General features: G+C 37.1%; 1 protein-coding gene and 1 pseudogene across 1 annotated transcript; both read right to left on the bottom strand.

Moving 5' to 3' along the window:
- Nucleotides 1-96: 96 nt before the first annotated feature.
- LOC142644359 (receptor-like protein 9DC3) lies at nucleotides 97-6,019 on the bottom strand (annotated as a pseudogene).
- A 768-nt stretch (nucleotides 6,020-6,787) lies between these two features.
- Nucleotides 6,788-7,279, bottom strand: LOC142644358 (putative mitochondrial protein AtMg00310). Its single transcript, XM_075818988.1, has one exon. The coding sequence runs from the start codon at nucleotides 7,277-7,279 to the stop codon at nucleotides 6,788-6,790; it is 492 nt and encodes a 163-aa protein (XP_075675103.1).
- Nucleotides 7,280-16,614: the final 9,335 nt, after the last annotated feature.

The raw sequence follows: 16,614 nt of genomic DNA, 5'->3' as shown, positions 1-16,614 counted from the left end.
TTTAATTACACATAGTAAACACATGATATGATATGGATTAATACTAATACTACCCAACCCAAACTATTTAAATAAAAAATGAAAAAGAAGAAACAAATTAAACACCAAATCACAGAAAAAAAAGGGCTAAAAAAAAAAAAAACTTTAGAGGTTTGGGCATATTTATTTCTTTGCAAGGTGTGAGTTCTCAGTTTCTAGGTTACCTTCTCATGTTCCTTCGTCTCCATTGCTTCATTCCATAGGTCTTCATGAACCAATCCTGTTTTCTTGTTACCACGATATTGCCAATTATCACTCCGATGATTATTCCAAATCCATACCCAACAAGAACTATTTTCCAACCAAAATCAAAGAGAAACCTGGTTAAGTCTTGACTTTGTTCAGAAATTGAAGGTGAAGGTGGTGAAGAATCAAAATTCCAACATTTCTTTGATAATGGATTCCCACACAAGCCTAAATTTCCTTGAAACAAACTATTTTCAAATGTGTCAAATTGTTTCCCATGTGGTATAGAGCCAGTGAGATTGTTATGAGAAACATTGAAACATTCAAGGAAAGTAAGTTGTGTTAATTGATGTGGAATCTCCCTTAAAAGCTTATTTTGGGAAAGGTCTAATGATTCTAGCTTTGTAAGATTCCCAATAGATGGTGGAATGTGTCCTGTGAGAATATTATTGGAAATATTAAGCATATGAAGCCCTTTTAGATCTCCAATAGATTCTGGAATCTCTCCAACAAACTTATTGCTTGACATATCAATGGCTCTAAAGGATTGTTGGACCTTGTAGTATACCATATCCCAGGCCTTTGTTTGTTATTTTCATTGAATAAGAGTACCAGTAAAAAGCATTGAAACTCCCCACACGGTAAGATATTTCTGCTTGAATATATGTCAGGTGGTCTTCATCGTCCAATTTCAAGGCATTCCAATTCCTGAAAGAATTTAAGGGTATTTTTTCTGTAAAACTATTGTAAGAGAGATCAAGGACTCGCAAGTTAGGAAACTCATAATTGGATTCAGGATTTTCTAATATTTTACCATAGAATTTGTTTGACTGCAAGAGGAGAAGCTTTAAATTTGGAACCAAGAGGGAAAAATGTCATTGAATTGGTTATTACTAACATCAATGGCCTCTAGCATTGTACAATTGGATAATGATCTTGGTAACAATCCGTGGAATTTGTTTCCTCTCAAACTAATCATTCTCAATTTGCTTCCTTGGAGCATATTGTGCAAGCATTGAGGAAGTAAGCCACTAAGATAGTTATCAGAAACATCAAGGAAATCAAGAGAAGTCATGTTGCAATTCCACCTAATACCACTAAGGTGATTATCAGAAATATCAAGAAACTTAAGACTCTTTAGATTGAAGATTAAGATTGGAAGCTGACCATGAAATTTATTGCCTGCAAGTTCCAAGACGTTTAATCGTGTTAGCTTCCTAAGCCCAAAAGGGATTGGACCAGTTAATTCATTGTAGCCCAAGTTAAGGATAGTTAGTTGTGTCAAGTTTGCAAGATCAAAAAGGATTGGACCAGTCAATTCATTGAAACCCAAGTGAAGGAAACTTAGTGGTGTCTTTGCAAGCCCAAAAGGGATTGAACTGGTTAATCGATTGCTTCCTAAGCTAAGAATAGTCAATTGTGTCATATTTGCAAGCTCAAAAGGAATTGGACCAGTCAATTGATTACTGTAGAGGTCTAGAAACGTAAGTTGGATAAGATTTCCAATTGAAGATGGGATGTTACCAACCAAAGTGTTATTTGAAAGCTTAAGGTAACTGAGATTTGTGAGGTTACCGAGTGAAAAAGGAATGGGCCCTGAGATGTTGCAAATCCACATATCCAATGTAATCAGCGAGCCGAGATTTCCCATTGAAGCAGGTAGCTCACCAGAGAAACTAGTACCTGCAAGGGTCATATCCTCAAGGGGGGAGCTCCAATTTTGAAAGTCGGGCCAAGAACCAGTGATAACTTCGTTATACTTCATGTCAAGAACCAGCAAATTTGGTAGCTTAAAGATGCCTTTAGGAAATTCCCCATGCATTCCACAGTCATGAAGATAAAGGGACCTTAAAGTAGAGAAGTTCGCAAAGATATTAGGCCCCGTGGAAAATATGTTCACCCCACTCAGATCAAGGTATTCTATGCGGGTTAAATTTCTAACTAGGCTTGTTAGGCCTAACTCTTTGAATTGCAAGAGGTATTTGCCTGAAGGCAAATCATAATCATAATTGCAACACAAATCTAGGGATGATAATTGGGACAGCTTTGAAATTTCAAATGGGATTTGACCAGAAAACATAGAAGAAGAGAGACTGAGATATGTCAGTTTTAAAAGGTTGCCTACCTCGGATGGGATTTGAGAGTAGTTAAAGTTGTTGTAAGCGAGGTTAAGGCTTTGAAGGTGAACAAGATGGAAGAGAGTACTGTTGGAGTTGATTGAACCATAGAGACAATTGTTTGTGAGGTTAAGGCCAATCACATGACCTGTGTCCTCATCACAGTCCACACCATCCCAAGAGCAGCAATCACTTTTTTCTCCTTCTAGTGTCCAAGATTCAACCCTATGATTTGCAATAGGATCATAGAAAGAGACAGACTTGTTTATGATAAAGCTTTCCTTGAATTGCAACAAGGCTGACCTCTCATTTTCATGGCAGAGTTGCCTGGAAGGAGACGAATGCATAAGATGAAACAAAGAGATTATGTAAAGGAAGCGCATCAGCATGTTGCAACAAAAAGAAGCCTCCTTGATGATGTTCTAATTAGATGCGTGGTGGAATGCAAATTGCAATGCAAGTATTTATAGATAGAACTCATAGAACACAGGCCATCAGTTGGTACTTAACAATTTCGTGTTTCTGCAATTACCTACTAAGTCAAGCGGTTGAATAATGTTGACGCCAGTTGTGACAAAAACATTTATATTATTCAATGACTCGAGCATAAGCATGAAAAACTTGCAGACGGACTTATGACTAGCATAAATAATGTCTTTATTTTCGATAACGATGAGCACAACAACGACACTTGAGTGCCTCATGACCCCATTAAAATCTAAGTGAAGCTTTAACAAAAGCTCAACCAATATTTTCTTGTAATTTTTAAATTAATTTAGGAAGGACAAAGTTTAACTACAAAATTAGTTGTAGCTTTAGGTTACAAACTTACTTAATATATTTTTATTAAAGGTGAACTTTGACAAATCTATCATTGGATTACGTTTTCTTTTTATATCCTCTATGCTTACAAAATTTCAAAAAAAATTAAAGATCAATAATGTTGATGCCTGTAGTGACAAAAACATTTATATTATTCAATGACTCAAGAGCATAAGCGTGAAAAACTTGTAGAGATGGACTTATGACTAGCATAGATAATGTCTTTATCCTTGATGACGATGAGCACAACAACAACACTTGAATGCCTCGTGACCCCATTAAAATCTAAGTGAAGCTTTAACAAAAGCTCAACCAACATTTTCTTGTAATTTTTAAATTAATTTAGGAAGGATAAAGTTTAACTACAAAATTAGTTATAACCTTAGGCTACAAACTTACTTAATATCTTTTTATTGAAGGTGAATTTTGACAAATCTACCATTGGATTACGTCTTCTTCTTATATCCTCTATGCTTGCAAAATTTCAAGAAAATTAAAGATCAATAATGTTGATGCCTGTAGTGACAAAAACATTTATATTATTCAATGACTCAAAAGCATAAACGTGAAAAACTTGCAGAGATGGACTTATGACTAGCATAGATAATGTCTTTATCCTTGATGATGATGAGCACAACAACAACACTTGAATGCCTCATAACCCCATTAAAATCTAAGTGAAGCTTTAACAAAAGCTCAACCAACATTTTCTTGTAATTTTTAAATTAATTTAGGAAGGATAAAGTTTAACCGCAAAATTAGTTGTAACCTTAGGTTACAAACTTACTTAATATCTTTTTATTGAAGGTGAATTTTGACAAATCCACCATTGGATTATATCTTCTTTTTATATCCTCCATGTTTGTAAAATTTCAAGAAAATTAAAGATAAAAAATGTTGATGCCTGTAGTGACAAAAACATTTATATTATTTAATAACTCAAAAGCATAAGTGTAAAAAACTTGCAGACAGACTTATGACTAGCATAAATAATGTCTTTATCCTAGATGACGATAAGCACAACAATGACACTTGAATGCCTCATGACCCTATTAAAATCTAAGCGAAGCTTTAACAAAAGCTTAACCAACATTTTCTTGTAATTTTTAAATTAATTTAGGAAGAACAAAGTTTAGCTACAAAATTAGTTGTAGCCTTATACTATAAAATTAGTTGTATTTAATATTTTTTTATTGGAGGTGAATTTTGACAAATCCATCATTGGATTACATCTTCTTCTTATATCTTCCATACTCGCAAAATTTTAAGAAAATTAAAGATCAATAATGTTGATGCTTGTAATGACAAAAACATTTATATTATTCAATGACTCAAAAGCATAAGCGTGAAAAACTTGCAGACGTACTTATGACTAGCATAAATAATGTCTTTATCCTCGATGATGATGAGCACAACAATGACATTTGAGTGCCTGATGACCCCGTTAAAATCTAAGTGAAGCTTTAACAAAAGCTCAACCAAAATTTTCTTGTAATTTTAAATTAATTTAGGAATAACAAAATTTAGCTACAAAATTAGTTGTAGCCTTACACTACAAACTTACTTAATATCTTTTCAATGGAAGTGAATTTTGACAAATCCACCATTGGATTACATCTTCTTCTTCTTATATCCTCCATGCTTGCAAAATTTCAAAAAAATTAAAAATCAATAATGTTGATGCCTGTAGTGACAAAACATTTATATTATTCAATGACTCAAAAGCATAAGCGTGAAAAACTTGTAAACAGACTTATGACTAGCATAATTAATGTCTTTATCCTTGATGACGATGAGCACAAAAACGATACTTGAGTGCCTCATGACCCCATTAAAATCTAAGTGAAGCTTTAACAAAAGTTGAACCAACGTTTTCTTCTAATTTTTAAATTAATTTAGGAATAATTTGGAAAGAATTAACTAGAATACTCCTATGAGTTTGGATGGTAGGATTTGGGCATATAGATTTGGATTTGAGAAATTAAAAAATCTAAATACTTAATTTGGATAGTTTACAAAAGGTCAAAGATTTAAATTTGATAAATTATTGAGTTTGAAATAGCTTTCTAAAACCATAGAATTTTATAAATCCGTATGACATACTTCAATATTTATACAGTTGAAATAAATACATTTCAAATCTATCACTTTTAAATTATAATCCAAGTCCAAATTCAAATTCAAGTATCCAAATGCAACCTAATTTGTTTTGAAAATTAAGCAGGAGTATTAGATCTATGTAAATTGGCCTCAAGTAGATGTAATAGTTACCGATTCACTGAACATGGGATAGTTTCAAAATTTCAGATATTTTTATATATAAAAAAGGAAAAATTTAGGTATAATTCTCGAGTGCTGTTCCTTAAGTTCATTTCTTATAATTCAGCCATGTAGCAATGCTTTTTTTTTTTTTGATAAAAAGGTAAGTAATTTTATTATAAAGGAAACTTAGACTGGAATATAACATTCAAATCACAAGGTGGTTCTTCTACCCATACATCAATGTCTGCAGTTGAAACTGCTCTCCTATCTAAGGCATGAGCCAACCTATTACCATTTCAAGAAACATGCAAGAACTGACAGTGCCGCAGCGACTCTCCAAGCCTTCTAGTGTCTTCAATCACTTGGCCAAATATAATTGCAACTACCCAAACCAGCTAATGCCTGCACAACCCGAAGACAATCTCCCTCAATAAGCACATGGGATAGACTACCACAGCTCTCCTCGCAGCCAAGACCTCTACCATCTCCACAGATTGTGTCAAGCGGACATGTTGACTAAGAGCAGCAATGACGCACCCTTCATGATCCTGAATAACAACCCCAATTCCAGTGCAATCCAAGGCCTTAAACATGGCAGCATCCACATTAGCCTTATAACAACTCAACGGAGGGGGAACCTAGCGAACACGCCGCCTACTCCAAGGCAATGGCGAAACTGGTTTATGAGCATCAAAAAACTTCCTAACTAATTCTTTAGTGCGACCACCAATCTCATGCAAGTGCCAAGAGGGTTGATGCACCTTAATTTATATGATTGTGCCGCTGCCACAAACCCCATGCAATCATGGAAAACAAAGCTATCCTGTAGCTTAAACTTCCTTGAACAAAACTTCCACTAGCTCAAAAAAAGAGCGACATTGCTTCCTGAACAAGAACAGAAAACCAGGGTCAGACCTCCATACGAACCGTGCCTCATCACATAACCATAAACAGTGCAAAATTGACTCCAAATGATCTCCACAGCGGTCACAGGTAACGTCCACCGGAATATGCCGCGCATGCAAATTTTGCTTCTTAGGAAGGGAGTCCTTGACAGCACGCCAAAGGAAATGGCGAACCTTGTTAGGAGTCTGAATTTTCCAAAGTTTCTTCCAAAATAAGTGTGAAACATCCGAAGAAGAAGAACTTGGCAAATCCCAACTATCATTCGCCACCAACAAGCGATAAGCACTTCACACATTGTATTCTCCATCCACCGTAAGAGGTCAGATCAGCTTGTCTTCACTCCATGCTTCACCCATCTGGATTCGACCAACCAACTCTCCTTCCCATGGCAAAAAACATCTATCAATCTTATCGGGGTCCCAAATCCTAGTATTGGTATAGAACAAGTCCCTCACTCATTCGACCCCCAAGTCAGTTCTAGGAGAATTAATTTTTCTGTGATTAGGATCCGGCAGCCAGCGATGCTCCCAAACTTTAATTTTCTGACCATCTCCAACCCTCCAAATAGCCCCATCCTCAATCACTCTCCTATGAGCTTGCAAGATACTCCTCCATGCATAGGAGCACTTCAGATGAACCCGAGCCTCAAGAATACTGCCATTCGGAAAATATTTTGCACGAAAAACTCTATAGAGGAGAGTATCCTGATTATTAAGGAGGCGCCAAACTTGCTTAGCTAATAAAGCATTATTAAACTTTTGAAAATCTCGGAACCCCATACCTCCAATGGATTTGGATGAGCACAATGAACTCCAATTAATCCAATGAATCTTCTTGGAATCACTATTACCCCACCAGAACTTGCAGACCACTGCCTCAATATCTTTGCACAGGCCAACCGGAAGCTTGAACACATTTATAGAGTAGGCTGGAATAGCTTGTACCATCGCTTTGATAATAATTTCTTTACCTGCTTGCGATAGGAGCTTTTCCTTCCATTCCTGCATTCTCGCCTAAATCCTCTCTTTAATTTGAGTAAAGCAAGCTTTCTTGTTCTTGCCAACAAAAGAAGGAAGCCCCATATATTTCTCATAAAGCTGTATTGCCGAAACATTTAAAGCCACCTTGATTGCCTACATTGTTTGCTTATACTTAACTAAAAATACATTTTCATTTTATGAAAAAAAAAAGCCATATAACTGAATATTAAGAAGAGAATTTAAGGAACATCATTTAAGTATTGTACCTAAGTTTTGTTCAAAAAATAGTTATTAACAACGTTGGTAGTTAGATGTATTTAATGGATTTTTTTTTTCAGTTTGATTATTTTATCCCTCACCTTTTTAACCACTTAGCCAACCCATCGGTGTTAGAATAAAATTGCTCTAAAGCTATAATTAAAAAACTTAAATCATATATATAATCAACCCAACCAATAATTTAGGGGAAAAAAAATTAAACTTTAAGAATATAATTTAAAAGGAAAAGTTGTTAGCCTCTTAAAATTGAATTCCCTCAATGCCCCCACCAAGAATAATATTTTCCATTAAATCAATATATATAACGATCAAAACGGTAGCTTATAAAACTAACTCTAAAACATAATAACACTACAACAAAGACCAAGCTACAAGCTACAGAAGTCCAAAAACAAAAAATCAAACAAACAAAATAAAATAGGATTTAAAAAAAATAAAAAATAAAAGGAAATAGTAATAATAATAACCTAATACCATATAGCTAGAGCTAGAACTACGTTATATTAAATCTGAGATGCCGGCAGCACATTAAATGAGTAATTTGAAGTGTCCCTATATTTTAAATGAATTTCAATTTTTGTTATGTGTCAATATAACTATTTCAAGTCCATCTAAAACTACTTCTATTTAGATCTTATATGAAATTACTTCCAATCTATTTAAAAGCTAGATGTTCTTTCAAAAAATTATTATAATCTAAAATATAAATTTCAACGAAAAAATATACCACGTTCTAAAAATTAGTTGCTCATATCTTATTAGGAAAATGCATAAATGAAATAAATTTATTGCATTACAACAACAAATTAAGTAAAGAAGTAACAAAATACTTTTTTTTTCCTAAAATAAAAGCAAAAATAAGCACGAAAAATTTGCATTTTCTACTAAATAATATTCTTACAAAGTCTTTTTAAGAGTTAACAAAATAAAATAATGGCCATAAATAGTACGTAACTTATGTAGAAATTATAATATGCATCTAATTGTACATTTTTAAATGTATTCATGCATCTGCATGAGGTTATAAGCTAGTATTTTTCCCCTTCAAATCTTATGTCATGCATAAGTTATTAAACCAAAAAAATTAAAATTCAAGGTATATGTTCCTTAAAAGAATAGATAGTAAATCTTTCTAATACAAACTTTCTTTCTTTTCAAAAATTAAGTCTTAATTATTATTATTATTATTATTATGCATTTGAAGATTATATATAGGGAAATTAAAAAAAAAATTGACTAAATTAAAAATCACACCCTCTAATTTTGACCAAAATTCAAGCCAGTCTTTTTATTTAACATTTGTTCAATTGAATCCTTTAAATTTAACTTTATTCAATTAAGGCTTCCTTATCAACTTCTTAGATGTTGTAGTTATATTGGTTTGCAATCGATCCAAACCAAAATCCATTTACTACTTAGCAATCACAAGCTTTCACAAAATTTAAGGGGAGATATGGTGCACATGACTGGATTTTAATTAGTATGGTGTGGATTTTCTTTTTTCATCGTTTATGTGGATACACTTCCACTAACCTCATATTCCAACATAAAATTCCTGATTAAATAAAACTAGCGAGGGCTTAAGTCTTAAAAGTTCATGATAATGGTTGGACTTTTTCTCCCAATAAACCAAGTTTTCAGCATAAAAATGATTATGGAGTTAGTACTTGGTCGAGAAGGTAAGTATATCATGATGCAGATTTTGCATGTTTCAAATGTGCTGATCATGGGAGACTTATCAAAAAGAAGTCCTCCAGTATGATAAGTCGAAGGTGCCTCATGGTATTAAAAAAACTCAAAAGTGTTGATCACGGGAGACTCATCAAAAAGAACAGTGATGACTCCAGAAATTGTTCTTAGGGTGTTCTTGGATGAGTTTGCTCTGTTATAATATTTTTTCTTCAGATTCTTTATTACACCTTTTTTTTTTTTTTTTTTAATATAGATTTTAGTTCAATTTTTTTTTAAGCTTTTTCTTTTTGCTTGAAAGCAATGTTATGAATACCGTTTTGGATCCTGTTTCGGTTTGTTTAGTGGAACGGAATATTTCGGAACCGATCTATTTTGATGTACCGTTTTAGGGTGTTTCATGGTTAATATATATTTATATTTTCTTATACAACATAAAATTGTTGATCCAAATAAGTAAACCTCAAATAAAACAAATTATTTAGTTTTTCTTTTTTGACACTCAAATCATTTAGTTATTACATAACAATTACTGTTTTAGAATATTAAAACATAAAAATGTAATTAAATAATGAAAAACAACAACCAAAAATAGTACAATAAGGGTGTATATATGTATATCAACCCACTGCAAAACTGCTTAACATAGTTTTTTTTTTTTTTTTTGTCCTTTATAATGTGTATTCACTCACTTTTAAGGGACCACAGACCACTATTTCAATTCAATGCCACGGCCCATCCACCCCACACTAAGAGACAAGGGCTGATCAGCAATTTCAACACAATTACATATTTTTATATTTACATACACTTACACAAAAAGACAAAAGCTAAGCAAATAAGCAATTTATATTGTCAAAAGATAAGCCTTAGCAATTTACACAAGACTCACAACACAAGTTAGAAAGTATTGAGTATGAGATTGAGAAAAACTGAAAAGCGAGAGAGAGAGAGTCAAAGCAGAGATGAGATAGGGAAGGGAGAGAGAAGTAAATACCTTGATGTTGCTTGAGATCAGGAGCGGCGCCGCCGCGGCACGTTGAAGGTTGAGGTTCTTATTTCCCAATCTTGCTTTTGCCGTCGCCGATCTCGCTTCGCTTTGCCATTGCCGATCTGGCAATCTCCGATCTGGGCCAAATCAATCTCCGATCTCGCCGTCATAGAGCTGCTCTGGGTGTTCAATGCTGCTGTTACTGCCTTGCTGAGTCTTTTTTTTTTTTTTTTGAGAATCGCTACCTTGCTGATGCCGAGCCGCTGCTACTGCTGCTGAGAATTGAGGAAGTGAGGTTCTCATTAGGTTAGGAATTAGGTAATGGGTTATGGGTATAAGTATTAAGTTTATAAATTTTTTATTATTATTATATTTGTTGAGAATCCATGGGTTTGCTCTTTGTTGGGCTTGCACCGATCAGTTTTTTTTTTTTTTTTGAGAATCCATGGGTTTCTATTTTTAGTATATTGGGCTTTTTTTTCCTGGTGGGCTTGCCTATTACAAATTCTTTTTTTAAAGATTTTAGTTCCAATTTTTTTTGGGTTGTTTTTTTTTTGCTTGAAAGTAGAACAAATAATTTTTCTTTTTTTATTTGAGGGTGTTCCTAATTTTGATTGAGGGTATTCCTAATTCTTTTTAGAGAGCTAAACAAATAAAAAAAAATTTTAATTATTAAATATAATTTTTTTTTTCAAGTCAGGGTGTTCCTGGGAACACCCTGACATGAACGTGGCGTCGCCCCTGAAAAAGAAGTCCTCCTCTATGATACTGTGATCTCATTCTCATTGTCCAGTACAAGATTATTTATTTAAATGCAGTGCAAATAATGCAACTCCTCTGTAAGGCCTCTAGAATCTGATATAATTGGTGAAAACTTTTCAATGTTTGAAAATCGAAAGAACATAAAAAAAATAAAAAAAAAAGTCAACCATTCTTTTAGTTTGTATCTTTTTCACAATGGAACTCTAGGATGTATAAGTTTTTTTTTTTTTTTGAAAACGTTCTACACATGCAATCTATCACATATACATATTTTTCCTTTTAACTTTAGGGTCTATTCAGATTAAGGGGGGAGGGAGGGGCAGTAGAATAGAGTAGAGTAAAATTAGCTGAAAATAGACTAATTTTGAGTTATTTTTACACTATTTTACTCCACTCCCCCTCCCTCTCCCTTAATTCAAGCGGATCTTTATACAGTTGATAAGCTTGATGAAATCGTTCATCTAGACATAGCTAAGGATGAGGGTAGAGCCATAAATGCTACCATTATTACCAAAACCGTTACGATTCGGCAAAAGCAAGGCGACAGCTCAGAGGCTCCTATATTTGCACATTAAGTGTCAGGAGATTCCATTTCCCCCAAATTGAATGCCAAGGACGTTACTCAGGAATTAAACCACCATTAATGGTGGTTCCAATGGCTAGGAGAAGAGTGACTTATAAATACCACGGTCCACCTAAGGTGGATGACTACAATGATTGACGACTTTAGCTTTATCAGTTTGACGTCGTTTGTGGGGACATTTTCTTTTTCCTAATCTTAAGGACAAAAACGTTGGTTTACCACTATTATCATCCAGATGGAGTCCAGTGCACAACCTAAATCAACCGCTCTAGCATTGCAAGTCCAAGCTCTCATGGCTAGTGTAGAAGAGCTAACAAAACAAAATTAGGAGATGAGGCAACGATTGCAGCAGGAAGAAAACTGCTCACCAAGAAGGATCGAAAATAACCGGAATGAAGATGAAGTGCAAGATCCAGAAGGGAGCCAAGGGAGAGATGGCTCGAGAAGGACAGAGTGGTCTGATGAGGCTAGTAACGACCTCCTGAGGAGTATGAGGAAAGAGATGGACAAGCTCAAGAATGCAATGAAAGGAAAAATGACAAAGAATTTAGACGGGATGGTGAGAAGGACAGACTCTCCGTTCACACAAAGGGTACTCGATCACCCATTCTCGCTAAAATTTCGACTTCTGCAGCTAGAGTTATATGATGGGTTGAACGATCCACTAGATCATATCACCACCTTTAAGATGACCCTGAGCCTGCAACAAACCCAGAGAATGAAAGTGTGTCGCTCATTCCCAACCACCCCCAAAGGAGCAGCCCAAGTGTGGTTTAGTAAGTTAGCATAGTCTTCCATCAACAATTTTGATAAGCTCAATAGCCTGTTTGTGCGTCATTTCATAGGAGGGCAGCGTTAGAAAAGACTAGCAGATCATTTACTGACGATCAGACAGGGAGAATGAGAGTCCTTGAGATCCTACATGAAGCGATTTAACAGGGAAGTACTGGAAGTGGACGAAGCAAAGGATCAAGTGCAGCTAACCACGTTCAAAGCAGGGTTAAGGTCCAAGGAGTTCGTAGTGGCCCTTGCTAAAAGTCCCCAGCATCAATGACAGATTTGCTCATGAAGGCTCAGAAATACATGAATGTAGAGGACACCTTGGAGGAAATAGAGGTAGGCAGACCTCGAACATCAAATACGGACCCTCGAGACGACCAGAAAGGGCAAAAGAGGGAAAGGAGAGACCACCCTCCCAGCAACGATAGGGGCAAGAAGAGGGACGACAAGGCTCACAAAATGGTAAATTTCATACCCCTAGTAATGCTCATTTACCAGATCTTAATGCAGATTAAGGACGACCATTACTTGAAATGGCCGAAGCCATTGAGTGACTCATCCAATGCCCGGAACAAGAGAAAGTACTACTGTTTCCACCAAGACCATGGACATTACACTGATGAGTGTTGAGACCTTAAGGAATAGATAGAGGAGATGATCCAAAAAGGGAAATTGCAGAAGTTCGTTAAGAAAAACACATATGGATGACCAAATCAAGAAGACCAAATCAGGTCAAAAGAAAAACTGAAGGATGATGACAAACCACGTAAAGGGCCAAAAAGTTCAATAGGTGAGATAAGGATGATCAATGGTGGTCCAACGACAGGGGACTCCTTCAAATCCCTCAAGAAGTCGCAATAGAGGCAGGTCAACAACGTATACATGGTACCACCAACAAAACACCAGAGGAGAAGAGCCACAAACATGGTCTTCTCAGAGAAAGAGGCTAGAGGAGTGAAGCAACCCCATGACAACCCCTTGGTCATCAAGCAAATGATAGAAGGGTTCAACACCCGAAGAATTTTAGTAGACAATGGGAGTTCCGCTGACATCATTTACCTCTCCGCCTTCCAGTAGTTGAGAGTAGACCCGAGCAGGCTTTGTCCTTTTGAATCTCCCCTCGTCAGTTTCAGCGGGGATAAAGTGTACCCAAAAGGAACAGTGACCTTGACGGTAATAGCAGGAACACACCCCCAGCAAATAACGAAGAACCTTAATTTCCGGGTGGTAGATTGTCCATCGTCCTACAATATCATCATTGGATGACCCACACTTAACCGTTGGAAAGCTGCAACCTCGACATATTGTTTAAAGGTCAAATTCCCTACATAATTGGGGTGGGGGTAATCAAAGGAGATCAGGTTTTGGCCCGCGAGTGTTATTAGGTGGTATTGGTGTCAAAGGAAAACCACGCGTGGATCATCGAAGAAAAGAGTCCCAAGACGATGAAAATCCTGGAAAAGGTGGAGCTGGTAGAAGGAGAACCCACAAAGGTGACAAATATCGGAGTGAATCTTTATCCAGATATGAAAAGGGGGAAAGTGGAGTTCTTGTTGAAAAACCTGGACGTATTTGCGTGGAGCCATGAGGACATGCCTGGCATCTCAGAGAGTCTCATTCAACACCAGCTAAACGTGGATCCAAGGAAAAAGCCCATCCAACAAAGGAGAAGAGTCTTTGCACCTAAGAGAAACAAGACCATCATGGACGAAGTTAACAAGCTCCTGGCCGCCAAGTTCATCCATGAAGTGTATTACTCGGAGTGGTTGGCTAACATCGTCATGGTGAAGAAAGAAAACGGGAAATGGAGGATGTGTGTAGATTTCACAGATTTGAATCAAGCCTACCCAAAAGACAGTTTCCCCTTACCACGAATTGGCTAGCTCATTGATTCCACAGCAGGGCACAAGCTGTTAACATTTATGAATGCATTCTCAGGGTACAACCATATCCAAATATCAGAAGAAGATCAAGAGAAGACAACCTTCATCACCAGTCAAGGACTCTATTACTACAGGGTCATGCCATTCCGATTGAAGAACGCAGGAGCTACCTACTAAAGGTTAGTGAACTAGCTGTTCAGTGAAAAGATTGGAAGAAACATGGAGGTGTACGTAGATGACATGCTCGTCAAGAGTAAAGAAGTAGAAAGTCATTTGGATGACCTTGAAGAAACCTTTGAAACTTTGAGACGGTACTAGATGAAGTTGATTTCGGTGAAGTGTGCATTCAGAGTTTCCTCGGGGAAGTTCCTCGGCTTTATGGTGTCATAACAAGGCATAGAAGCTAATCCAGAGAAGGTGAAAGCTATTCTAGAGATAACCTCACCAAGGAACGTCAAGGAGGTACAGAGGTTGATGGGAAGAGTATCAGCACTGAACCACTTCGTCTCAAGGGTGACTGATAAATGCCTCCCATTCTTCAAAACTCTTAAACAGGCCTTCGCATGGACAAACAAATGCGAAACAGCGTTCCAGGAGCTAAAACGTTATTTGAGCAACCCACCATTATAGAGTCCATCAAGAGAATGCAAAGAACTGTTCTTGTACTTAGCTATCTCCGCCAAAGCAGTGAGCGCAGCCCTCATTCGAGAAGAATCAAGAATCCAGCACCCTATATACTATGTAAGCCAGGCCTTTCAAGGAGCAGAGGTGAAATACCCACGCATCGAGAAGATCACCTTTGCTCTGATTGTTGCTTCTCAGAAGCTGCGTCCATACTTCCAAGTAAACTTGATCCTCGTCATGATGAACCAACCGATTAAGAAGGCAATGAATAAACCAGATGCCGCAGGACGAATGGTGCAATGGGCAATCAAGTTGAGCCAGTTCAACATTGAATATAGACCTCAAACGGTGATAAAGGCACAGGTACTAGCGGACTTCATTGCCGAATTCACCATGCCTGAAGATAGCATGATGAGTGTAGCAGGATCATGGATGGTGCAAACTGATGAATCGTTAGCCAAAGGTAGGGGTGGAGTCGGAGTCGTCATAACTTCACCTAAAAGGGATGCCTTGAAGTATGGGGTCCAGCTTTAGTTCCCAGTCACCAACGACAAGGTTGAGTACAAAGCGATACTGACAGGGCTCAGATTGGCCAAGTCCATGGAAGCAAAAAAGGTACTCGTAAAGAGTGACTCCAAGGTAGTAGTTGGGCAGATTAAAGGGAATTATGAAGCAAAAGAGCAAAGGATGCAGAGGTACTTGAAGTTGACAAACCAGCTTGTCATAGACCTGGAACAAGTAGAATTTATGCAAGTTCCACGGAGTTTGAACATGGAAGCAGATGAGGTGGCAAGACAAGCATCGTCAAAAGCTATAGACGACCCACTGGGGATCAGGATGGAGGTACAAAAATTCCCAAGTATAGAAGAGTTCCATACATTCACAATACATGGGAGCTCAAGCTGGACAACACCCATCATCTCCCACCTGAAGGATGGCTACCTACCATCAGATCCAAACGAGGCCAGGAAGATAAAGAAGTGAGCTGCCAGATTCACCCTCCTAAATGACACGCTCCACAAAAAGGGATTTTCTCTCCCTTACTTAAAGTGTGTCGAAGAGGACGAAGTGAGATACATCCTGGAAAAAGTCCATGAAGGCATCTGCAAAGATCATGCGGGACTAAGATCTCTGATATCCAAGATTACCAAAGTAGGCTACTTCTGGCCAACAATGCGAAAAGAAGCGAAGGACTTCGTTAAGAGGTGTGGCAAGTGTCAAAGGTATGGGAACATCCATAGAACCCCTGGAGAAAAGATGACGATCATAACCTTTCCATGGCCATTCGCATAATAGGGGATTGACATAGTGGGCCCCTTGCCTCAAGGTAAGAAACAGGTAAAATTTCTACTTGTAACAATTGACTATTTTACGAAGTGAGTAGAAGCAGAGGCTCTGGCAATAATCACGGAGGCAAAAGTACAAGGATTTGTGTGGAAGAACATTGTTTGCAGGTTCGACATAACGAGGACGATCATATCAAATAATGGCAGGCAATTTGACTACCAGGTGTTCAGATCATTCTACCCAGGGCTTAAGATCAAAAACCACTTCTCATCACCAGGACACCCACAGGCCAACGGACAGACAGAAATGACCAATCGAACCTTGCAGAAGGCCATCAAAGTTTGACTGGAGGGGGCAAAAGGTGCATAGCCTGAAGAATTGCCAAGTGTCCTTTGGGCTGATAGAACCACGACCAGAACCCCAA

This window comes from Castanea sativa, chromosome 7, assembly GCF_040712315.1.
Source record: "Castanea sativa cultivar Marrone di Chiusa Pesio chromosome 7, ASM4071231v1".
In the NCBI taxonomy this organism is placed as follows: domain Eukaryota; kingdom Viridiplantae; phylum Streptophyta; class Magnoliopsida; order Fagales; family Fagaceae; genus Castanea; species Castanea sativa.
Note: the sequence above shows the minus strand (reverse complement) of the source record. Positions and strands in the feature narration are given on the sequence as shown.

Coding starts and splice junctions, on each gene's coding strand:
- LOC142644358 (XM_075818988.1), bottom strand. CDS start 7,279: ATGGTACAAGCTATTCCAGCCTACTCTATAAATGTGTTCAAGCTTCCG.